This window comes from Vulpes vulpes, chromosome X (genome assembly GCF_048418805.1).
Source record: "Vulpes vulpes isolate BD-2025 chromosome X, VulVul3, whole genome shotgun sequence".
Lineage (NCBI taxonomy): Eukaryota > Metazoa > Chordata > Mammalia > Carnivora > Canidae > Vulpes > Vulpes vulpes.
The window spans coordinates 77,490,381-77,516,900 of record NC_132796.1 but is presented as its reverse complement, the minus strand read 5'-3'; the positions used below and the strand labels follow the sequence as shown (position 1 = coordinate 77,516,900).

The window sequence follows — 26,520 nt, the reverse complement described above, 5'->3', positions numbered from 1 at the left end:
AATCAATATGAGATATTTTAGGAATAGCTTTTTTCACTCAGCATAATTTTCCATAGATTCATCCAGATTGTTGTATCAGTTGTTTGTTTTATTGATGCATATATTCCATGGTGTGGATGTACTGCAGTTTATGTAACTATTTTCCCATGGATGGCTATTTGTGTTGTTTCTACTTTTTGGCCATTATGAGTAAAGCTGCTATGAACATTTATGTACAGGTTTTTTTGTGAACATAAGTCTTCATTTCTCTTGGATAAATGCCCAGGAGTACAATTGCTGGATCATATGGTAGTTGTATATTCAATCTTATAAGAAATTGCCGAACTGTCTTCCATAATGGCTGTACCATTTTACATACCCATCAGCAAGTATGTGTAATCCACTTTCTCTGCTCTTCCACTATCATTTGGTATTATCACTATTTTTCATTTTAGCCATTCTTGCAAATAGTGATATCATATTGTGGTTTTTATTTATATTTCTCTAAGGGCTAATGATGTTGAACATCTTTTCCTGTGCTTGTCATCTGTATATCCAATCTGTCCATGTCTTTTAGAGTCTGAAAAAAAGCATTAAAAAATAGTGAAGTATTATATGGGTCCTTTTTACAAAGGGACTTGGGAAATGTCAGTGGATAATAGGGTTTTACAAAAGACAGAGTGCTGATCAACTGGGATTTTTTTCTCTGGTTAGATTTATACCTGAGTATATCTCTTTTTTTAAAGTGATTGTAATGGTACTGTATTTTTAATCTCATATTCACTTATTTATTGCTAGTATGTGGAAATATAATTGATTTTGTATGTTTATCTTGTATCCTATGACCTTGCTGAACTCATTTATTCTAGGAAGGGGTTTTTTTTTGTAGATGTCATCTGAAAATAGGGAAAATTTCACTTCTTCATTTCCAGTTTAGATTTTTCCCCCCTTGCTTTAATGTAGTAGCTAAAAGTCCTAATACTATATTGAATAAGAGTGATGAGAGCAGGCATCTTTCCTCTTTTCCAATCCTAGGGAGAAACATCTACTTTCTCATTAAGTATGGTGTTAGCTGTAGTTTTTTTTATAGATGCCCTTAATCAAGTTGACGATGTTCCCATCTATTCCTAGCTTTTTGAGACTTTTACCATGACGGAGTATTGAATTTTATAAAAGCTTTTTCTTCATTAGGTAATATGGTCATGTGGATCACACTGATTGCTTTTTCAAATATATACCAACCTTGCATCCCTAGAATAAATCCCACTTGGTTGTGGTCTATAACCCTTTTATACATTGCCAAATTCTATTTTCTTGTATTTTGTTTGATTTTTTTATTCTTTCATTCATATTCATAAGAGATACTGGTCTGCAGCTTTCTTTTTTATTTTGTCTGTTTTTTAATCAAACAATGATACTGGTTTCATAAATTAAGTTGGGAAGTGTTTCTCCTGTTTTATTTTCTGAAAGAAATTCTTTAAACATTTGGTAGAATTCTCCAGTGAACCCATCTAGACCTCAAGATTTGTTTTTTTAGGAATTTTAAAATTATGAGTAAATTCTTAACAGTTATAGGGTTACTCAAATTATCTATTCCGTATTAGTGACTTATGGTAGTTTGTATGTTTTGAGTTGGACCATTTCTTTTGCATTTTCATTTTTTAAACTTTTAAAAAAAATATTTATTTTTCCATGAGAGACACACAGAGAGAAGCAGAGACATAGGCAGAGGGAGAAGCAGGCTTCACGCAGGGAGCCCACTGTAGGACTCAATCCCAGATCTGGGGATCATGCCCTGAACCAAAGGCAGATGCTCAACCGCTGAGCCACCCAGGCGTCCCTTCTTTACATTTTCAAATTTGTGGTCATAGTATTATTCTTTGGACGTCCACATGGTGTGTCATGATCTCTTGTTTCATTACTGATATTGGTAATTGTATCTTTCCTCTGTTTTCTTTTTCAGCCTTAGAGGTTTGTTAATTTTATTGATGTTTCAGGGGTCAACTCTTTGTATCATTGATTTTTTTCCTATTTTTTTGTTTTCCATTTCATTGATATTTATTTGCTCTTTATTATTTCCTCCTGCTTGCTTTGATGAGGTCTATATCCTTGTTGAGTTTCTGTCTAGTTGTTCTATCAATTGGAAAGAGAAGGGTGTTGGAATTTCTAACTGGGATAGTGGATCTATCTATTTCTCCTTTCACTTTTTTCAGTTTTTGATTCACATATTTTGAAGCTCTGTTGTTTAGTACATATATACAATTGCTAGGATTTATTGGGGAATTAGGCCTGTATGTAATATCATTATGTAATATGCCCCTCTGGTAAGTTTTTGCTCTGAAGTCTACTTTGTCTGATAATAATATATCCATTAATATTGTATAGTATTTCTTTTCCATCTTTTTATTCTTGACTTGCCTCTATTGTTTTTGAAGTGAGTTTCTTATAAACAACATAGAATTGGGTCATAGTTTTTTAATACCCTCTGTCAATCTCACTTTTTTAAAAGATTTTATTTATTTATTCATGAGAGACACACAGAGAGAGGCAGAGACATAGGCAGAGGGAGAAGCAGGCTCCCTGAAGGGATTTGATCCTGGGACTCTGAGATCATGCCCTGAGCTGAAGGCAGACACTCAACGACTGAACGACCCAGACGTCCCTGTCAATCTCACTTTTAATTGGATTATTTAGACCATTTACATTTTCTGTTATTATTGCTATGTTAGGGCTTACATCTGCCACTTAATTTTTTTGTTTTGTTTATATTTTTCATTCTTCTATTTTCTGTTTCCTGCCTTCCTATTGATTACTTGAACATGTTTTAGAATTCCATTTTGGTTTAATTATAGTATTTGTGAGAATACCTCTTTGTACGGCTTTTTTAGTGGTACACACATTTATAGTCTACTTGTCATTTTACCTGTTTTTGTGAGATATAAAAGCCTTTCTCAGGGTGCCTGGGTGGCTCAGTCAGTTAAGTGTCCTACTTTTGGTAGCAGCTAAGGTCTTGATCTCAGGGTCATGAATTCAAGCTCTGAGTTGGGCTCTATGCAGGGCATGGAGCCTACTTTAAAAAAAACCTTTCTTCCTGTATATCCTTTAACCCACCCTTATTTGTAATGTAATTGTCTTAAATTATTTTATCTACATACATATAGAACCATATCAGCCTGGGTTATAATTTTTGTTTAAACCATCAAACATAATTTTAAAAACTTAAGACAAACAGGAAAATCTATTGTATTTACCCATATTTTTGCTTTTCTATTTGTTGTTTCTTCCTCCCTGAGGTTCCAAGATTCCTTCTTTTGTCATTTCCTTTCTGTTTAGAGAATTTCCTTTAGCTGTAGATTTAAGGTGGTCCGTTGGCAACAAATTGTCGGAGTTTTCCTTTTCAGTATCTTAATTTCCTCTTCATTCCTGGAGGATATTTTCACTAGCTATAGGATTCTGGGTTGGCAGTTCTTTTCAGTACTTGAAAAATTCAGTGACATTTTGTTCTTGCCATGATGTATCATCATGGTTTCTGATGATAAATCTGTCATTTAAGTAGTTTTCCCCCTATAAGTTAGATGCTATGTTTCTCTTGCTGCTTTTCAAGATTTTTTTTTAATATCTTGGTGTAGACATCTATTGTTCTATCATCCGTTTCAGTGATTCTTAGCTATCTGCTCTGTTCTCCCTAATCTTTTCACTTAGCTTTACATTTTGGTTATTGTTTTTTTTCAGTTTTCAAATTTCCATTTGGTTCCTCTTCATATCTTCTGTTTCCTTGCTGACGTTTTCTATAAATTTCTTTTCTTTTTTTACCCCCCTTTAAGGCTATTTTTTCACGTTTCAAGCGTGTTTAGTTTCTTATTGATGCATTATTATCACAGATGCTTTCGGTCTTTGCCAGTTAATTCTAATATTTCTGTCATCTTGGTATTCTCATTTTTCACTCAGTTTGAGGCCTTCCTGGTTCTCGGTAGGATGAGTGTTTAATTGAAACCTGGACATTTTCATATTATATTATGAAACTCTGAATCTGATTTACACTTTTTTTTGCTTTAGCTGGTTTAATTTGACATTGCTTTAGCAGCAGAAGAAAAGGGTGCTGCTTTGTTACTCTAAGGTGGGAGTAGAACTTCATTTCTCCCTTGTGTCTCCATTGCTACCCAAGGCATGGGTCTCCTAGTTACTGGTGGGTGAGGATGGAAATTTCTGCTCCCAGTGTGGTTTTCAGTGTCACTGTAAGGAGAGGATTCATACACTGCTGTCAGGAATGAAAAACCTGGCTCCCTACTTGACCTTCTCTGATACCACTCTGGTGGGGTATTAGGACACCTCATTTCAGTCTCATATGGGTAGAAAAGTTTAGGCTCCTTGCTTAGTGTTTAGTAAGTAGGAAATGGGGCCACAGTGTTTTGCGTGGTGTTTGCTTGTACTAGAGTGGTTATTGTCTAAAAGTTTTCTGTCTTATTTGTCTGCTCCTTTCCTTGTCTTTCGTCTACAGAGCAGGCTTTTATTAGGGCTTTTATGGGTAGGATCTATATCCATTGTTATATCAACATTGCTAGCCTATTCAACTCCAAGCCTGGGAAAGACAGTGCAAAAAGAAAGCCTGTATCATTCCTTGGGTCTCAAGATCTCTGTTTGCCTTCTTCTCACCCTTTCTTAGAGTCTTCTTATGTTTGTTTTATATATAATGTTTTGGTTAAACAGGGGTTTTATTTGAATAAGGAAAAGTACATGTATCCTATTTTCCTGGAAGTCCTTAATTTAATTTTTATATTTTAACATCTCTTAATTTCCTGAGTTTCTCTCTCTGGCCAAATAGACCTTTTCATCTCGAGATCCTTAACTCTTTTTTTTTAAAAGATTTTATTTATTTGTTTGTTTGTTTATTTATTTATTTATTCATGAGAGACACAGAGAGAGAGAGAGAGGCAGAGACATAGGCAGAGGGAGAAGCAGGCTCCATGCAGGAAGCCCTATGTGGGACTCCATTCTGGGACTCCAGGATCATGCACTGAGCCAAACGCAGGCGCTCAACCACTGAGCCACCCGGGTGTCCCCTTAGTTCTTTTTATACTTTTATTATGGTTTATATTTTTAAGGAATCATTTTTTTCATAAATGATTAGTGAGTAAAACCATTATATTTCATTAAATAGCAATTCTTTTCTATTGATTTGAGATGCTGTCTTCCACATACAGCAAATTATATATGATTAGTTCTACTTCCAGACTTCCTATTCTCTTCTATTGATCTGCCCTTTATAGTTCTAATATCACCATTTTAGTTATTGTAGCATGCCCCACTATCTTGTAGCACAGGGCCACCTTTCCCAGTCCTGTTAAGAAAAATTCTTGACTATTTTCTAGGGCCAACAATTTATTAAAATAGTTGGTTGGCAGCCTGGGTGGCTCAATCAGTTAAGCATCTGACTTTTTTTTGTTTTGTTTTTTAAATTGAAGTTCGATTTGCCAACATATAGTATAATACCTGAGTGCCCATTACCCAGTTACCCCATACCCCTGCCTGCCTCCCCTTCCACTATCCTTTGTTCGTTTCCCAGAGTTAGGAGTGTCTCATGGTTTGCCACCCTCTCTAATTTTTCCCACTTATTTTCCCTCCTTTCCCTTATAATCCTTTTCACTATTTCTTATATTCCCCATATGAGTGAAACCATATGATGATTGTCCTTCTCCAATTGACTTATTTCACTGAGCATGATACCCTCCAGTTCCATCCACATTGAACCAAATAGTGGATATTCATCCTTTCTAATGGCTAGGTAATATTCCTTTGTGTATGTGTATATATATATATATACACAATGAAGGACATCGAGGCTCCTTCCACAGTTTGGCTATTGTGGACATTTCTGCTATAAACATTGGGGTGCTAGTGTCCTAGCATTTCACTGCCTCTGTATCTTTGGGGTAAATACCCAGTAGAAGCATCTGACTTTAGCTCAGCTCGTGATCTCAGGGTCCTGGGATTGAGCCCCACGTAGGGCTCCCCAGTCAGTGGGGAGTCTGCTTGTCCCTCTGCCCCTCCCACCACTCATGTTTTTCTCTCTCTCTCTCTCAAATAAATAAAATCTGTAAAATAGTTGGCAGTTTCTAATGTTCTTAAACATCAAGGAATTAAGGGTGATTTGGGTATCCTTAGTACTAGATGGAGAAAATTATATAAACCCTTCCTCTAGTCCAGTGGTTCTCAACTGGAGATGATTTTGCCCCCCTGTCCTATTTTTGGTTGTTGAGACTGGGGAGGTGCTACTGGCAGTAGTGGGTAGAGTCCAGGGATGCTGTTGACCTTGGAAATAAAACAGCCACTTATTTTGCCAGCAAGATATGTTTGAATAGCAGAGGAATTGCAATTTGGGACAAGCAGCGTATGGCAAAACCACAGGCAAGTCTGGAGAACAAAGGAGGAGAAAGCCCTTTTCTAGAGGAAAGGGGGGAGTTGGGAGGGGCTGTTGTAAACCGAAAGTTCATTGGAGTTAATTGGGAGATTGAAGTGTGTGGCTTTTCATTCACTGAGTTTTGGAAGTCTCTCATTGGCTTGTTGTTGAGCAAGGAGAAAATCTTCCTCCTGCTGGAGTAGTAAAATAGGTTTGTTTTATTGTTTTCCTTTTGGACCTGCAACTGGCTGCAATAAGTGGTATGATGTGAGAGCTCCCTTTCCTGGCCTCCCAACCCCATTTTATTTATTTATTTATTTATTTATTTATTTTTTAATTTTTTTATTTACTTATGATAGTCACAGAGAGAGAGAGAGAGAGAGGCAGAGACACAGGCAGAGGGAGAAGCAGGCTTCATGCACCGGGAGCCCGATGTGGGATTCGATCCCAGGTCTCCAGGATCGGGCCCCGGGCCAAAGGCAGGTGCCAAACCGCTGCGCCACCCAGGGATCCCCCAACCCCATTTTAAATGAAGTTTCTTTTATTCAGTTTCACACTGCAAAATATCCTGCAGTGCACATAAAAGAAAACCTTGTGTCCCCTACACTCAGTACCTCTGACACCAGATAGGAGAGGTTCTTCCCACACTAATCAATTCTCCAATTCTGGACACCAGCTGGGTTTCCTACATTTAGTTATGATGCTCATTACCTGGAGTTACCACAGACCACACATTTTAAAGTCTCAGTTCCACAACTGTCTACTACTTCAGAAAACAATTGTGAGCTCCAGGTTATATCATTTGTACTTCTCACCAACTTCTTAGAAGTTGGGGGTTCCCATGACCCCCTCCTTGGGTCACTAATGTGCTAGAACAACTCATAGAACTCTAGAAAATCCTTTACTTACAATTACTGGTGTATTATAAATGTTACAACTTAGGAACAACCAAATAGAAGAGATACACAAGGCAAGGTATGGGGGAGCGGCCTAGATCTTCCATGTCTTTTCCAGGTGTTGTCACTGTTTTAGCACCTCCATGTGTTCACCAACCCAGAAGCCCTCCAAACCCCTTCATTTAGGGTATTTTTTTTTCATTTAGGGTATTGATGGAGGTTCTATTAAGTAGGCATGATTGATTAAATCATTGGCCAGTGGTGACTGAACTCAATCTTTAGCACCTCCCATTTCCAGAGGTTAGAGGGTGGGGTAAAAGTTCTAACCCTCTCATCACTTGGTTGGTTCCTCTGGTAACCAGGGCTCATCCTTAAGGGCTTCTTAAACTTCACCTTATTAACATAAATCAGGTTTGGTTGTTAAGGGCTTGTTATAAATAACCAGAGGCTCCTTTCACCTTTATTGCTTCTGGAGCTATTTCAGGAACAGGGGACAAAAGCCAAATATTATAACAAAAGATGTCCCTAACACTTTTGTCACTTAGGAAATTACAAGGGTTTCAGGACCTGTCCAGGAAAGGGGACACAGAGTAAATATACATTTCTTATTATATCCCAGCATGGGCTAGTCCTCTAAACAAAGAATTACCTGCCCCCAAATGTCAGTAGTGCCATGTTGAATAACCTTGCTCTAGTTATATGATTAGGAAAACAAAACCATCTCTTAAATCCTTTCTTATTTAAGAGAAAAATTCCTCTAACTTAAAAGCAAATCATATTAAATGGCATTTGCTTCCTTAGTTACCTCTGGGTATATGATTTAAGGTCAGGCCCTGAAATTATGCCAGTACCCAAGACAAATGATCAGGATTTAAAATATGGGCATAAATCAAGTGCAAATTCAATTAGCACTAGTGAAGAAGTTTCAATAATATGGCCAGTTATAAATACAAACATCAGTAGTGTGCCCATGTTTAAGCAATAGTAGTTGGTAAATATATATAATGAGAAAAGGTCCATCAACAATTTCAACCAAAAATTCAAAGTGCCTAGCAATAAACTTTTAAAATCTGCATGACCTATATAAAGGTAACTCCAAAATTCTACTGAGGAATATAATAGAAGACATTAATAAATGAAGACACCCACTGAAGGCACAGACTTGATATACAAGATTGTCATTTATCTCCACATTAACCTACACATTTAATGTAATTCTTAAAAAAACATAATGGGAATTGTTAAAAAACAAAATTCAATCAAGTAAATTTGAAGATCCAATTGGCTTTTTAAGCAATTCATGAATTGGGCAGCATCCCATCTAGCAAGAAGAGTGATGCTCTGAGAAATTGTACAAAATGAAAGGTCTTTGTGGGAATGAGGGTCGGGCAAGAAGTTACTAGTAAAAGAAAAGAAAGGTTTCTGGCCAGATGTCTTTTGGGTGGAAGGAAACAGCAGGGTTGGTTTTTTTTTTTTTTTATCATGCAGATTACCTCCCTTAGTGCTGATCAGGAAATTTCAGATTGAGTTTTGAAAGGTCACATTTCTGGAAAAGATTGAAACTATAATTAAGTTGAGTGGTTTCCTGTGGTGATGAACAAATCACTCCCAAATTGGGCTTTTTTTTTTTTTTGAGGAAGGAAGGGAAAAGTGGGACTTGACTATAGTTGAATCTAAAGTTTAAATGGGGAAATAAATACATGAGACTAGTCAACTCCCCCACCTTTTTTTGAAAGTGCACATACACTTTGGGGGCAGGGGGTCAGAGGGAGAGGGAGAAAGAGAAATCTTTTTTTTTAAGATTTTATTTATTTATACATGAGACACACACACACACACACACACACACACACACACAGAGGCAGAGACACAGGCAGAGAGAGAAGCAGGCTCCACGCAGGGAGCCCGACATGGGACTCCATCCCAGGTCTCCAGGATCAGGCCCTGGGCTGAAGGTGGCGCTAAACTGCTGAGCCACCCGGGCTGCCCAAGAGAAAGAAAAATCTTAAGCAGGCTCCATGCCCAGCCCAGCACAGCACCCAGTGTTGGGGCTCAATCTCAGGACCCTGAGATCATGACCTGAGCTGAAATCAAAAGTTGGTTGTTCAACCAACCGAGCCACCCAGGCACCCCTCAACTCTTGTTTTTTGAGGAAGTAATGATGGAGTACTTGTAGGAAAATACATGAAAATGTATGTTAACTTTATTCTCTTCCTATAAATTTAAAATATTGTGTAACAAAATAAATAAAATACTGTGTAACATAAGAGCACATGAATTCTAGTGCTGTAATAATTGAAACTTTCTTGTAGAACATTGATAGAAAAATTAATGAAAAAATTTAAAGTACAGAAATAAACCTGGGTCTATGAAGATGGCATTTCAAATCTGTGGGGGGAGAGGATGCAGTAGTGAGTAAATGAATTTCAGTAGCTGGCTAAACAGCTGATTTGGGGGAAAGGGGATTAATTTTTGCCTAAGAAGATCATCAAAAAGAAAACCACGGGGCCAAAATGGTATCACTTAGGTGAAGGCCCCAAGTCAGTAAACCAGGCCTTAACACCTAATCCAACTGCAGTTTCAACCTCCCCCAGAAATCTAAGTCTTAACTAGCCAATCAGGAATTTTCTGATAAGCACCAATGAGGTAATCTGTCAGTGGGCCCTCTCCATCTCCTGAAAGAAGATGAGGTCATCTGCATCATAAGATTCCCTGCCCTTTCCCCTAAGAGAAGGTTATCTTGCCTGAAACAATTCTTTCTTTTCTTTGCTTATCATTTTCTTGCCCCACCTTCCTTCCTATAAAAACCTTCCATTTTGTACAATTCCTTTGAGTGCCTCTCTACCTGCTAGATGAGATACTGCCAGATTCATGAATTAATAAAGCCAGTTAGTAGATCTTCAAATTTACTCCACTGAATTTTGTTTTTTTAAGAAGAGCAACCAAAAGAAATACTGGGTGAATTAAAGATAGAAAATGAAACAATAAATATTTTTTAAAAAGCACAGGTAAATATGAAAATATGTAAATAATGTCTTGGGTTGGGGAAAGGACCTTTATATATAATTTAAAAACATGTAATATATTCAGTCAGATGGTTCAAAAATAAGACTGTACATAGTACACCTAGGTATACTATGTCCCATCTACCTGGTATTACCCCTACTCCCTCCACTCCCTCCATTCAACTGACCACTGTAATTGTATGTGTCCTTGTATATATCTTTCCACAGTTTCTTCATGGATTTGCTAGCAAATAAAAAAATATTCTTAAGCCCTCTACCTTTATTTTTGTTTACATAAATGATGCATACACAGTACTCTGTACCTTGCCTTTTTAATCTTACAAACTTTATACACTTACTTTAAACATTTTGGAGATCTTTTCACATCCGTCAGTATAAAGACAGCGCCCTCAGTATTTTTGGTAGCAACATAGAATCCCATGGCCTAGACGTGCTATAATTTACCTAGTCCTTTGCTGCTAGGCATTTAGGTTGTTTCCTCATTTACTAATACAAACAGTGATGTCATGGCTCTCATTTTACATGTCTTTTTATTTTTTATTCTTTTTAAAGATTTTATTTATTTATTCATGACAGAGAGAGAGACAGACAGACAGACAGACAGACACAGGCAGAGGAAGAAGCAGGCTCCATGCAGGGAGCCTGACGTGGGACTCGATCCCGGGTCTCCAGGATCACACCCCGGGCTGAAGGCGGCCCTAAACCATGGGCCACCAGGGCTGCCCTACATGTCATTTTATAGGTGTGCAAGTGCATCTTCACTGATACATTTTGAGAAGAAATATTAGTGGCTCAAAAGATAGGTTCATTTAGAATTTTTCGAACATTGGCCACTTGTTTTCCAGAGGGATTATACCAATGTACGTTCCTGTTAGGACCCTCAGAAGCTGTTTGTTTGTTCACAGTGTCTTTAACACAGTGTGTTACTAGTTTTTTATTTCTTACCATCTGTTTGGTGAAATTGTTCTCAATATAGTTATAATTTGTGATTTTCTCCTAAAAACTAGGTTAAACACCTTTTATATCTTTAAGAGGGGAAGGCATTAGAAACATAATATGGAGACATAAACCAGAAAGGAAAAAAATGATGGAAAGATTTGACTACATAAAACATAAAACTGAAATAAAAACACAAATGACAAACTGGGGTTGGGAAATTTTTGCAACATATTTTTAGAGGGGGAAGGGGCAAAAGGAGAGGGAGAGAGAGAGATTCTTAAGCAGGCTCCACACCCAGCATGAGATGGATGCAGGGCTCTATCTCACAGCCCTGAGATCATGACGTGAGCTGAAATCAAGAGTCAGTCGCTCAAACTGACTGAGCCACTCAGGCATCCTACAACATTTGACTAAGTAGCCTTGATATATGTTTCGATAATAAGACAATACTCTAATGAGAAAATCAGCAGATGACATGAATAGCCAATTTTGAATGAGGAAATTAAAGTAGCCATTAAACCCATAATAAAAATTTAGCCTCACTACTTGGTAATGAATTATAAATATTAGAACATCTTTTCTGTAAAACTGGCCATCTCTTTAAAAGTACACTACACGTTTCTAGATGAAACAGGGATACTCTACAATACACATTTTAAATGGTTGAAGGTATGTGGTAATGTTTCCAATTCCTTCCCAGCATCTCTCTGTCCCCTTCACCATTAGTGACCCTAGATCTTTTGGATAGCAGAGTCTTGTTATGTATTGCCATGAGTTGTTCAGCAGTTGGATGTAGGCAGCAACAGATTCAAGTGCAGTTCCTTATTAAGTACTTTTTCCTTTTGAAGAGGAAATAAAATGTAATTATATATTGGAGTCTGGAAAAAATGGGTTCAATTCAGCGGCGACTTTCATTGGGCACTTACTACCATGTGCCATGTACAATGGTCTAGAAAGGGGATGAAAAGATAAACTTCATTTTTAGTTAACCAGTGAATCGCATTTGTGTCTTTATATACTTCATTTCTCTAGCTCTATTTTTTTATACATTTTCCTTGAAATTTTAAAGAGGCGGGTAATCTGTTCTTGAAACTTTATCCCAGACTTCTATTTATTCCTTTTTTCAGAGTTTTATTATTATGTAATTCATATGCCATCTAATTTACCCCTTGAAAACATACAATTAATTGGTTTTTAGTATATTCACCGAGTTGTGCAGTCATTACTGCAGTCAATTTTAGAATATTTTCATCTCCCTTAGAGGAAACTCCATACCCATTAGTAGTCACTGTCTATTCTTCACTCCCCCCAGTCCCTGACAACCATTCATCTGCTTTCTGGCTCTAGATTCCCCTATTCTGGACATGTCATCTAAAAGGAATCATAAAATATGTGCTCTTTTGTGATTAACTTCTCTCACTCAGCATAATGTTTTTAAGAGCTCATCTGTGTTTTAGCATATCACAGTGTTGCTTTTCCTTTTTGTGGCCAAATAAAATTCTGTTGTATGGATATACCACATTTTATTTATCCATTCATCAGTTGATATTCATTTGGGCCATTTCTACCTTTTATCAGTAAGGAGTAATGCTATGAACATTCATGCACATGTTGTTGTGTGGATATATGTTTTCATTTCTCTTGTGTAGATACCTAGGAGTAGCATTACTAGGTCATATGACAATTCTATATTTAACACATTGAGGAAATGCTAGACAGTTTTCCAAAGTGGCTGTACCATCTTACATTCCCATCAGCATTGTGTGAGGTTCCCAATTTCTCCACGTCCTCACCAACACTTGATATTTGACTTTTTGATTATAGACATCTTAGTTGATATGAAGTAGACTCTCATTGTGGTTTTGATTTTTAATTTCCTAATGACTAATGACCTCGAGTTTGTTTTCATGTGTTAGATAGATGGCCATTTACATCAGCGACTTGGCATCTTTTCAACCGTTCTTTTGTAGTCCCATCTCCCTCTGGCCACAGCCTGGAAAGAATCTCTACTTTTAAGGATTTGCGTCATTAGATTTTGCTTACCTGGATAATCCAGGATAATCTCCCTATCTCAAGGTACTGAACCTTAATCACATCTGTAAAGGCCTTTTTGTGAAGTAAGGTAATATGTTGCAGGCTCTGGGTATTAGGAGGCAGCTATCTTTGGGGACCATTTTTCTGTCTACCATACCATCTTAAAAATACTAAATCTTCTGATCCACAAACATGATATATTTCCATTTATTTAGGATGTCTTTAATTTCTTGCAGTGATGTTTTCTATTTTCCCAGGTATAAGTCTTGCAATTCTCTTGCTAGATTTGCTCCTAAGTATTTTTGAGAAATTATTAGTGGAATGATATTCTTAATTTCATTTGTGGATTATTCATTGCCAGTATATAGAATTGTAATTCATTTTATTTGTGTTGGTCTTGAATCCTGCAAATTTACTGAGCTTGTTTGATGTTCTAATAGATTTTTTTGTGGCTGCCATAGAATTTTCTATATTCATGATCAAGTCACCTGTGAATAGAAATAGGTTTATTTATTCCTTTTTGACCTAGATGCCATTTATTTTTGTTTTCTTATCTAATTGTTCTCTCTAGAACTTCTAATGTATTGTTTGGAAGAGCAGACATCTTTGGTTCATTCTTAATAATAGTGGGAAAGTATGCAGTTTTTTATCATTAAATGTGATGTTAGCTGTGGGTTTTTCGTAAGTGCCCTTTATCATGTTGGAGAAGTTCCCTTCTCTTTGTAGTTTGTTAAGCATTTTCATCATGAAGGTGTGTTCAATTTTCTCAAATGCTTTTTCTACTTCTATTGAGATGATCCTGCTTTTTAAAAATAATAGCATAATAGAGGTATAATTCACATATCTTAAAATTCACCCTTTTAAAGTGTGCAATTCAGTCTTTTTAAAAAAAACATTCACAGAGAGTAACCATCATCACGGTGCAATTCCAAAATATTTTTATTACCCCAAAAAGAAACTTGGTACCCATTAGCAGTCACTCCCCCCTATTACCCACTCCCAGCTCCTAGCATGTACTAATCTATGTCTTTTGATTTGCCTATTTTGGACATTTCTTATAAATGGAATCATACAATATGTAGCCTTTTGTGCCTGGCTTCTTTCATTTAGGGTGATATTTTCAAGATTCATCCAAGGTGAGTACTTGGTTCTTCTGATCTCCCGCAGAGGACTATTCAGCTTTTTCTTTCCCTCATTGCCCCTGGTAAACTAGCTGGCCTACAGCCTCAAATGTTACTCTTATGAAGCTACTTGTTTCCTCTAAATTGCTTAGCACCAAAATCTCCACTTTCTTTGAGATAGAGTCCTTTGGCTTTAATTTCCTCATACTCCTTTTCAAATAAAGTCAATTCTTTTGGGTATAGCTTGGGAGCTCTCTGTTTTTAGGGGCCTCCTTTTACCCCTGGGCAAAATCTTTGAAATAGTGCTTTGGGCACTGTGCAGGGCCAGTTTCCTCTGACCCTCTTGCTTATCACTTCAGGCATGGAACCTCAGTGCTATAAGGCAGTCAGAGTAGGGGTGATGGGCCTCCTGTATTCTTAACCTGTTGTGCCTGGTGTAGGGCCTCTGTCCTATGAATGAGGGCTGACTAAAGGAAGGGAGTCCCTCAACTTTTGGCTGTACTCACCAGGAATTTCAACCCATTAAATCTTTGTTGGAGGTGATTTGCTGGCTGCTTGCCTTGCCCAATGAAATATTATATCCCTTAGTTTCCCTTAGTTGGGATCTGGGGCCACTATTGTTGGCCATTCCTGCCTGGAGTGTGACTTTCTTCAAGGTCGGGGGGGTGGGGCAGTATAGAGGGAAGGTAGGGAGTGGGTTGTGGGTCATATTCTAGACTCCCACTGGTATAACTGAATCTTAGCAGATTTTCTTGAATAAATGTTCTTTATTTGCTGTGTATCTTTAGGATTATTTCCTGAGATTTCAAATTGTTTTTATTATTGTTGTTGTTGTTGTTGTTGTTGTTATTATTATTATTATTATTATTATTATTATTATCAGTTATGGTCGTTTCACTGAGGAATAGGTCCCCAGGACTTCTTATGTTGCAGTTCTAGAAGTGGATCCGATCCCCCACTTAAATTTACTTTTTCAGTAAAGTAGAATTTCTTATGATGGTGCTAGAAGGCTGGCTGTGCTAAGCAGTACTGATAAAGTATTTTTTTTTAAATCAGGCTTTTATTATGTTTTATTTATTAGATTTCAGAGTATCTGATTTTCCTTGATTTGTTTCAGTTTCTCCATATAAATGTACCTTGTTATAATGGTGTTTTATATTTGAAAAATTATTCTTTGGTGACATATTTTTCTGCTTGTTACTTAGATTTTTAGGTTTGGCTTCAGCATCGACTGCTGACGCCACTACTTGTTCAGGCACCATGCTGTTTACTTCAACATCAAATGCTTCTACTTCTGCTGCTGCTACTGGGCTCTCTTGTAAGTTACTGGTTGCAAAGAAAATATTGTTATTTCGCATCAAGCCATTTAACTCACTTTGCCAATATAAGCTATGGAACTCTTGGATCTCATAAATTATCATTAAGCTCCAACCCATCTGTAATTGCTAATATCAATAGTAGTTTTGCTTCAGAACCTAATTGTCATGGCTTTAGCTGTGAATTTTGTGTTAACATGATTATTCCAGCTTAAAGTGACAATTGTAATGTTTTGAAACAACTTCTTGAAGCTAATGGGAATAGGAATTGTGGGAGCTTTGCCAAGTATGTCTGAAGGGAAGAAGTCTTATTATCCATGTGAATAAGATAAAACAGGAATTAAATGTTGGAGCCTTGCTATCATGTGTTTTTCTAGATAGAGCAGGTTTGTGGTCCTTACATTTTATCTATCAGAAGTGATGGATGACAGAAGGACCAGTTTTGGGTTTTAATTGATAGTGTGTGTTGCTTTGTGGCTTCTCTCCATGAAGAGGAACATCTGGATGCTTTGAGCTGAGAAGTGGGATATTAATTATCTTGTAATCCCAATTTCTTTGCTATATATCTTACATTAGTACAATAACAGATGTTGAACAATTCTTTCTTACAGGTCCATATAAGCTGACTCTGCTTTTGAGATATCTTCACAGTACCATGACATTTATCATTAGACTTTGTTATTTTAATTCTAGCTGTAATATGATCCCCCCATAGCACTATTACAGCGAGATTGTCACATTCCTGGGAATAAAACTTTCTGGGAATTGCTCATGCCTAGTTCAGGGTGAAAAATAATGGTCTGTCATCCCTATCCTCTTGTGAAGTTGGCATAGTTACACTTGGGTTGTATTTTCTACCTAATAGACTTCCAATTTTGAGACACAATTAGCCTTTTGATACATGTAAGCAATATCCTTGTCCACCACAACAGATTTTGTGAATATGACCATGCCTGAGGCTGAAAGTTATAATTCTTGAATGCATTACATTTTCAGCCAAAGACTTGCCCTCTGACCTCTGGCAGGCTTGTTTTCATTCCTGTCTTTGAGGTCCTTGCCAAATGAAAAGAATTCTCAACCATAGTATATGTAACCTCAATTAGGTAAAACATATATAAAGTTAACTTATTTTAAGTGTACAATTCAGTGATCTTAATAACTATATATCTTACATTAGTACAATAACAGCAAATGTTGAGCAATTCTTTCTTACAGGTCCATATAGGCTGACTCTGCTTTTGAGATATCTTCACAGTACCATGACATTCTAGTTTTAGAATATTTCTGTCATCCAAATAAGATCTCTCAGTCTCAGATGACTACTAATCTATCTTCTGTCTCTGTAGATTTGCCTTTTCTGCACATTTCTTATAAATGGATTTACCATAGGTTTTTGGAGTTTAGCCAGAAGTTTCTAAAAGGCTCTTCAGATGAAAAAGACTCTATAAATTATTCACTGTTTTTAAATTAAAGTGTAATGGGTAATATTATGTTATTTTCTGCAGTTGGTGCTCCAGCAACTTCAATGGGCACATTTGGTGGCATAACTTTGGGATTTGGATTAAAATTCCCTGGAGCAGGTGGAGCAGCTCATACTGCATCTAGTAAGATTTTAGAATTACTGGGGTGTATGCTGTGTTTGGATACTCATTGGAAATGTGCTGTGTAACAAGCAGTAAGTAAGTTGTATTCCATAGTTTTCAGGACTAAGTAAGTTTTTATCATTTCATCATAGTATGCAAAGGTACACCAATAGTGATGATTGCCAAAGTGTAGTGAGACATTTGATACCAATGATGCTACTTTCTTTGAGATGACCATAATCAATGTGGCTATCAAATTCTTGTCAACTTTTAAATTTAAGAATTTTTATTATTGAGCATAGTGTTTACATTGACCCAGTATATTAGGATTGATAGTTCTTTTTCCCTTACACTTAATTTAATTTTGACCTGTGTTAAAGTCGACCTTCTGCAAAATTGATTACAAGAGTTTCCATCCTAAATTTGTTTCTGCCAGTTAGGAGATAGTTAGGTTGTCGGTTGAAGAGAACTTGGATAGTTGTAGCCTTATAGTTAGTTTATGGTGAACTGGGTGGTCAGGGGTCAGTTGTTACTTAAACCTACCACTTAAATCAGACTCCATCCTAGGAAAGTATTATTTATTTTATTTGAAAAGTTTATGTAAGGCTGAATAAATCTTTCCTCAAACCTGGCATAAATGAAAAGACACTCTCTTTTAAATTTAAATTATTTCTAAACAGAGATGTCCACCATCTATGTATTCTTTTGCATGATTGATACTTAACTGTGTTTCTGCTATGTACTAGGCAACTGGGCAACCCATGAGAGTTGTGAAGAGTGTGTCTTGAGAACTTTATAGGTTACTGTATTTACAAATAGCATAACCCATAATTTCCCCCATAAAATGCTGAACAAAGAACTGATTCTTTCAGCCATGGGTTGAGTCACTGAAATATGAATTGGCAGGCTCTTCAGTGACTCTTCAGTGACTCCCTAGCTAGGTCTCAGATTCGGTCCTGTAAACTGGTACCTTTGCTACTAACCTATCCTTCCTGACCATTCCATCCACCATTCCCTCATATACCCATCTCCCCATCAGACATATCTCAATTTGACACCCTTACCTCAGAGTTGGTTTTTCCCCCTGCTCACTTTTCCTTTTCCCCAAGCATATTTACTAGCTCAGACTCTTTTCCTCACAAATCAGCCTTGTAGGGCAGTTTTCAAGGGGCTGTGTCTGCAAATTTATTGTCATTTGGGATTATTCTCTGCCCTAGGTATAATCAGCAAGTTTTAAGAGAAGCTTGCTTGTTATCAGTTTTATCTTTTGTATGGAAAATGTTTGGATAGGAAAATTGGATAGTAGGGTATTAAAGGATGTTTTCACTATTTTGTATAATGATCTTTAAGACCATCAGAATGAGATTTATTTAAATGCAAATGTGTGCTTCCCTTTTATTACATGGATAATATACAGTTGACTGTATTTAGTTTTGACCAAAGTCATAACTTGCAAAATCAAACTGTGATGGAACCTTCATTCTCAAATCCATTGCTTTTTTGGTATTGATTGAAATACTATTGTTATTTGAGTATTATCTCCTATGCCAGAGCTAATTTACACCTTTTTTAAATGCCATAAAAGATAAGGAACAAAGATAAATACTGTTTAAAAAGGTTAAAATAATCATGCCATTTTTTTATGACTCAAGATTCTTTTATGTTTAGGCTGACAGGTATTAATTTCCTGAAGGTATTATTCATCATCTTTGTGGAGATGTTTTGGTAGTGATGGTAGTTGCTTTTTTTATTATAAAAATCATACACACATGTATATATATGTATATACATATAACACTGTCTCTAGAGTGAACAGTTTGGTGTTTATCTTTCCAGCCTTTTTTTAAACACATACAAACATACATTGATTTGTTTTACAAAAATGAGATCATAATAAATACACACATACACATAATCCTAGAATCTGCTACTTTCTTATGTATCATCTTTACACATCTGTCCATGCTAGGAAGTCCAGATTGCTAAAAAAAAAAAAACCCAGCTTTGGGTGAAAAAAGCTTCCTAAGAACTTTTTCTTTTTCTTAATTGTTTTTTTGTCTAGCATGTAGTAGTTACAGTGTTTGAACGAATTAAATCAATAAAGGAGGGGTCTCGATCGTGTGATTAAGTTTCAGTATTTCTGGGGGAAGTTTCTTTTCAGATAAGATTTTTTATCTCAGATTAAGATTTCAATGACATAGGATTGTAAGAATGCCCCGGGGGATCCAATCTGTCATCTTCTCTATCACTTGAGTGATAAGTGACCCCAGGGATCCTTTGTGACTGGGTACCCTCTTTCCCTGTAGTGTTGATTCCACCCTTAAGAAGGTTAACCCAAAGAATGGAGGGCATTCTTGTAAGCATTTTTGTGGCCAAAAGGGAAATGGAATCTCTTAAAAATCTAACCCAGGTATTGTAATGGCACTGAACTTTAAAGAAACTGGAATTTAAGAGTTCTAAAGGCAGCTTTAGGGACCTAAATCTATTGCATAAACATAATTCAGCTCTTCTCCCTTATTCTTCTCTTTTCTAACTTCTCATTTGTTTCCTTTCTCTTTTTCTACTGTACTATTTTAGCTTATTCTTTTTTTTAAAGTTTATTTTATTATTTTATTATTTTTAAGATTTATTTATTTTTATGACAGAGAATGAGAATGAGCAGGGGGAGGGGCAGAGGGAGAAGCAGACTCCCTGATGAGCTGGGAACCTGATATGGGACTCGATCCCAGGACCTTGGTACCATGACCCAAGCTGAAGGTAGAAGGCACATGCTTAACTGACTGAGCCACTCAGGTGCCACTTACCTTATTCTTAATTTTGACTTCCTCAGACTCCTTAATTCTACTTCTTTTCTGTCCTCTGTTGGTTCTTTCAAGCCCCCCTGCCTATAGTCTGATTCTTTTCAGACTTTTGGAAATATTTCCAAATTTCTGCTTACAGTTTGATTCTTTCCATATTTCTTTTTTTTTCTTTCCATATTTCTGAAATATTTCTGTGTTTCTACCTATAGTCTCATTCTTTCCGTAATTCTAAATTTTTGAAAATGAGATTCTGACCTATTTTATCCCTGCTTGGCTAGAGCTTTCTATGCCAGACCCTTGTATAGGCTGCCAGTAGTATATGGGAGGAATACTGTACTTCAGATGCCCACTCTTGTCCCAGTCAAATGTGAACCAGGAGGAAAGGACAGAATTAATGGTATAAAAAAAAGAGTATCTGAGCTTGATCCCTCAGCAAGAATGGAGTAGTCCAGTTTCGGTCAATATAGTTCCATGCATATTTTGGCAGGCAACATTATTTATGTATTTATCTAGTATGGCCATTAACCTGAAAATTTTGCTAATTGGGAAAGCAAGGCTATTGTAAAACAATTGTGTACATGTTATAATGTATTTTTATAATAAATTTCTTGTTACAGAAGCAGCATCTATTAATTACCAAGAACATTTGCAAACACAGAGAACCAAAAAGAAGAAAAGAAAATATTCACAGTCCCCATCAGCCACAGTTTTCTGTGAATTGTTCTTTTAAGTGCTCAGTGTGTAGGAAAAACCAAAAGTGCTATAGAAGTTCTGAAAACCAAGGGATAATGATGGAGTTGAAGAGAAGTGGGTGACAGATATAGGGGATGGAAGAGTTTGAGTTAGGCCATGAAGTATATTCAGGATTTCATCTAGAGAGGGCTAGGTATTCTAGTAGGGGTATGATGAAAAAAGACACATAAGAGAGAAGTTTGGGCTGTAGATGAAACTTTTAGAGGCTTTTACCTATTAGACTGGTGAAGATATATTGCCTGGTATGGGCTATAATTTAGAGAAACAAGCCCTCTCCCCTACTGATAGAAATGTAAATTGGCAAAATCTTTTTGATTGGGCACTTTGGCAAGATATATTAAAATATACAGGGCAGCCCCGGTGGCGCAGCGGTTTAGCGCCGCCTGCAGCCCAGGGCGTGATCCTGGAGGCCCTGGATCAAGTCCCACCTCAGGCTCTCTGTATGATGCCTGCTTCTCCCTCTGCCTGTGTCTCTGCCTCTCTCTCTCTGTCTCTATGAATAAATAAAAGTCTTAAAAAAATAAAATAAAATATATAGCGTGCTGATCCTTTGATCTAGAGATTTCATTTCGAGGAATTAATAAAACAGATATATTCATGTAAGTATGCAAAGATACAGATGTACAGAGAGTTTGATAAGATTGCAATTATTCTTTCCTTGGAAGTTTAGTAGAATTTGTTAGTGACGTTATCTAGGTCTGAAGGTTTTTTATGGGAAGAATTTTGAGGATTAATTCAATTTCTTTAATGATTATAGGCCTGGTTAAGTTGTAAATTTGCTTTCTTGACACACATATCCAGAATTTTTTATTTTTAGCAGAAAGGTTAACCCAGGTATCTGGCCTGCTGTATGTCACTTCATATTATTTCATATTACAACAATGTTGAGTGCAAACCCACACAACTTTGAGTTCAATTTCACATTTTAAAAAATGCTTCTATACCCTTTATCCTGAATGATCAAGGACTAAATAAAATAAGCCTTTAATTTCTTACTAACATGCATTTTTATTTTCCAGCTACAGCATCAACAACGACTACTACCACTGTTACCATGACCACCACTACTACAACCACTAGTGGCTTTACCTTGAACCTAAGGTCACTGACATCAGCTGGGATTAATAACATTGTTCCAGTCGGTATTAATTCTCTACCTTTTACTTCGACTGTTAAGTAAGCCTGTTTATTTGAAAATTTGTGTGAATTTAATTTTATTTATCATGTACAAGGTATGATTTGCTTGTATAGCTTTAGAATAGTGTTTGAAAATTAGGCAAATTACTCAGTCGAAGGAGTAGATGAAGGATTTCTATAGCTTAGGAAGTTGAACACTTAATAGCACACCTATGTTTTATTACCATTATATTATTACTATTACTAAGAATAGCTGACATTCACTGTGCAGTTATTATGTTTAGTGATGTGACAGTGCTTTGCAAACATCATAGCATTTATTCCTCACAATAACTTTATGAGGTAATCAATGGTTTTTGTTCCCATTTTATAGATGAGAAAACTGGAGTGCATAGAAATTTTATTATCTGCCTCTGGTAACGCTTGAGCCAGGATTACAATTCAGGCAGTTGAGCTCCAGAGACTGTATTCTTAGAATCTATGCCATGTTCCTCTCTAATTGTTTTTTAAATTAAACTTTTTATTTTGAGACTGTTGTAGATTCACATGTGCTTCTAAGAAATAATTCAAAAAATTCTGTGTATCCTTTACCTAATATCCCCCAGTAATAACATCCTGCAATGCTAGAGTACAGTGATACAATCAAGATACAGGACACTTCCATCAGCACAAGGATCCTTCCTGTTGCCCTTTTATAGCCATACTCACTACCAACTCTTCCTTTCCCTGACCCTGGGCAGCAATGAATCTGTTCTCTATTCCTATGAATGACATTTAAAGAAACGTTATACAAATAAATTGTATATTATGTGATCTTTGGAGATTGTTTTTTCCGCTAGGCATAATTCCTTGAGATAAGTTTTCCATGTGCATCAATAGTTGTTCTTTTTTATTTTTGAGTAGTGATCCATGGTATTGAAGATATACTATAGTTTAACTATTCACTTGTTGATGAACTTCTAGGTTGTTTCCAGTTTCTGGCTGTTATGAATAAAGCTGCTGAGAACATTTACATGCAGGGTTGGGTTTTTGTTTTTGTTTTTGTTTTTTTGTGTGTGTGAATATAAGTCTCATTTCTCTGGGATCAGTGCCCAGAGTGCAGTTAACTGGGTGGTATGGTTGTTACATGTTTATTTTTTTAAGATACTGCCAAATTCTTTTCCAGAGTGGCTGTGCCATTTTATAAACCTGACAGTAATCTATGAGGGCTCCAGCTTGTCCACATTCTTACCAGGATCTGGTGTTGTCGCTACTTTTTATTTTAGCCCTTCTAATAGATGTGAAATGTTATCTCATTATGGTTTTAATTTGCATTTCCCTGATGACTAATGATGTTGAGCATCTTTTCATGTGTTTATCTGCCATCAGCATATCCTCTTTGGTAATGTGGCTGTTTATGTCATGTCTTTGTCCATTTTCTCAACAAGTGTTGAGAGTTTTATATATTCTAGATTCAGTCTTATGTCAGATATGTGGTTTATAAATATTTTCTTTAAATCCGTAACTTGTCTTCTCATCTGTTTAATAGGGTATTTTGCCAAAGAAAAACTTAATTGATAAGATCTAGTTTATCAATTTTTCCTTTAATGGACCATGTTTTAAATATTTTTAAAAATTTATTTATTTGAGAAAGAGAAAGGGAGATAGTAAGAGAAAGCAGGAGCAGGGGGGATAGGAAGAAGCAGGCTCCCCACTGAGCAGGGAGCCCAACATGGGGCTCAATCCCAGGACCCTGGGATCATGACCTGAGCTGAAGGCAGACGGTTAACCGACCGATATATAATTTTTTATACATTTTTGAATTAGTTTGGAAGTATTTTGCTTGAGGACTTTTATATTTAAGTTCATGAGAGCTATTAGTCTGTAGTTTTGGTTTTTTTTGTTTTTTATTCTGTCTTTGGTTTGGTATGTGGATAATACTAGCCTATAAAATGATCTGAGAAGTATTGTCTTCTCTTCTGTTTTATAGAATAAATTGTATAAAATTGTGTATAAAATTGTATTTCTTAAATATATGGCAGAATTCTCCAGTGAAAACTTTGGGCCTGGATATTTCTTTTTTTGGAGGTTTTAAGTTACAAATCAATTTCTTTAATGGTTCTAGGACTATTTAGGTTATCTGTTTCATCTTTCATGAGTTTTTGTAGTGCATGGTATTCAAGGAATTGGTTTGATTTTCTAAGTTGTTGAACTTATGAATATAAAGTTGTTTGTAGTTTTCCTTTTTGCACTTTTTAAAAAAGATTTTATTTGTTCATGAGAGTGAGAGAGAGAGGCAGAGACATAGGAAGAGGGAGAAGCAGGCTCCATGCAGGGAGCCCGATGCAGGACTAGATCCCATGACTCCAGGAACATGCCCTGGGCCAAAGGGAGGCACTAAACCTCTGAGCTACCCAGGCGTCCCTCTTTTTACACTTTTATTTTTTTATTTTTTTTCTTTTTACACTTTTAATAGCTGTTTCATTTCTTATGTTGGTATTCTGTACCTTTCTTTTATCAATTTTATTCATCCTTTCCGAAAGAAGTAGCTTTTATTTCAATGATTATTCTGTTTTTCATTTTCAGTTGCATTGATATCTACGATTTATTATTTCTTTCTCTCTGTGTTGGGTTCATTTTGCTCTTTTCTAAGTTCTTGAGGTATGAACTGAGATTATTGTTTTGAGACCTTTCACTTTTCCTAATGTAAGCATTTAATACTATAAATATCCTCACCATTGCATTAGCTGTATACTGCATATTCTTTTTTTTTTAAAGAAAAGATTGATTTCTAGTTTGATTCCATTGTAGTTGGAAAGCATGCTCTATATGACTTCAGTCCTTTTATATTTGTTCAGGTTCATTTTAGGATGAAGATAGAGTTCTTGGTGGATGTTCCACAGGTACCTGGAAGTTGTGTTTTCTGCTATTGGGTGTAATGTTTTATTTATGATGATGAGTTCCTACTTCCTTGTATTTTCAGATCTGTAACCTTGCAGCTTTTGTCTCTATCGCTTCTTTCAGATGTGGAAAGCAGCAGTTTGAAGTCCCCAACTAGAATTGTGGATTCTTCTGTTTCTCCTTTTAGCTCTACCAGTTTTGCTTTTTATATTTTTAAAGTTCTGCTGTTTGGTTTGGTTGCTTACACATTTAAAATTGTTGGCCTTCCCTGGTGCTTTGATTCCTTTATCATTATGCAGTGTCCCTCTTTGGTAATTTTCTTTGCTCTAAAATTGACTTTATCCATCTCTTTTAAAAAATTAATCTTGCATGTATATCTTTTTCCATCGTTTTACTTTCAACCTATTTGTGTCTTTGTATTTGAAGTGAGTTTCTTATAGATAGCATATGGATGGATCATAATTTTTATCCACTCTGCCAATTTCTGCCTTTTAGTTGGTATATTTAGCACATTTACATATAAGCTATTTATTGATACGTTAGGGCTCAAGTCTGCTATTTTATTACTTGCCATTTGTTTGTTACTTCTGTTTTTGTTTTTCTTCTTCTTTTTTTTTTAATTTTCCTGTGGGGAAAAAAACTTTGGTAATTCCATTTAGCTCTCTTTACTCTTCTTACCTTTTAAGTTTGTCTCAAGTATTTCTTCCATGTACATTATGTGGTGTTATACTTTTTGCTTCAACCATCAAATATGACTTAAAAATTCATGAGAAGTAGGATAGTCTATTATATTTACCCTTTTTGTTCATTTTGACTTTTTCCTTTATGAAGTTCCAAGCCATCTTCTGTTTTCATTTTTTTTTCTGATTAGCTAATTTTTGAGGGTAGATTTGCAAGCAACAAAAAAATCTTGCAAGAGAATGGCTTATTTTCCTTTCATTTCTAAAGGACATTTTCACCAATTAGAGAAGTTGTGGTCAACAGTTTTTTTTTTTTTTCCTTACAGTACTCGAAAAATGTTGTGACACTTCCTTTTAGCCTCCATGGTTTAAGATGAGAAAACTGCTGTGGTTTGAATTGGTATTACCTTTTAATTAATGTGTTGTTTCTCTCTGGCTACCTACAAGATTCTTCTCTTTCTTTATCTTTAGTTTTCAGAAATTTAAGTATTATGTGTCTTAGTGCAGATTTCTTTGAGTTATTCTTTTGGGGTTTGCTCAGCATCTTAAATTTGTAGATTTATATCATTTGCCAAATTTGAGTTTTCACCTTTATTTTTCAGAATAGTTTTTCAGTACCATTCTCTCTTTTCCTCTCTAATCTATCAGCCTCCAATGATTTGAATGTTATCTCTTTTATTATCATCCTCTAGGTTCTTTAGATTTTTTTCATTTTTTTGTGTTTTTTATCCCTGTGCTCTTCTGTAAATTCTATTGATCTACTCTCAAGTTCACTGATTCTATCCTTTGTCATCTTCACTCTAGTATCAAACCCACTAAGCAAGTTTTTCTTACGGTTATTTTAATTTTCAGTTCTATCATTTCCATTTGATTGTTTTCCATAACTTCGGTTTCTTTGCTGAGATTTTCTAGTTTTCATTTGTTTCTAGATAATTCGTAATTGCTTGTTGGAGCATTCTTTGATGATTGCTTTAAAAT

The 26,520-nt window shown here is 36.0% G+C and overlaps 1 protein-coding gene across 4 annotated transcripts in view; it reads left to right on the top strand.

Moving 5' to 3' along the window:
- Positions 1 to 26,520, top strand: part of NUP62CL (nucleoporin 62 C-terminal like) — a 72,202-nt gene that overhangs the window by 16,871 nt on the left and 28,811 nt on the right. For all 4 annotated transcript variants that reach the window (XM_072744896.1, XM_026014903.2, XM_026014901.2 and 1 more), the window contains exons 3-5: positions 15,598 to 15,710; positions 17,214 to 17,312; positions 21,865 to 22,021. In XM_072744896.1, the coding sequence (XP_072600997.1) occupies positions 15,653 to 15,710; positions 17,214 to 17,312; positions 21,865 to 22,021 (314 nt within the window). In that variant the 5' untranslated portion in view covers positions 15,598 to 15,652. The remainder of the gene's footprint in view (positions 1 to 15,597; positions 15,711 to 17,213; positions 17,313 to 21,864; positions 22,022 to 26,520) is intronic.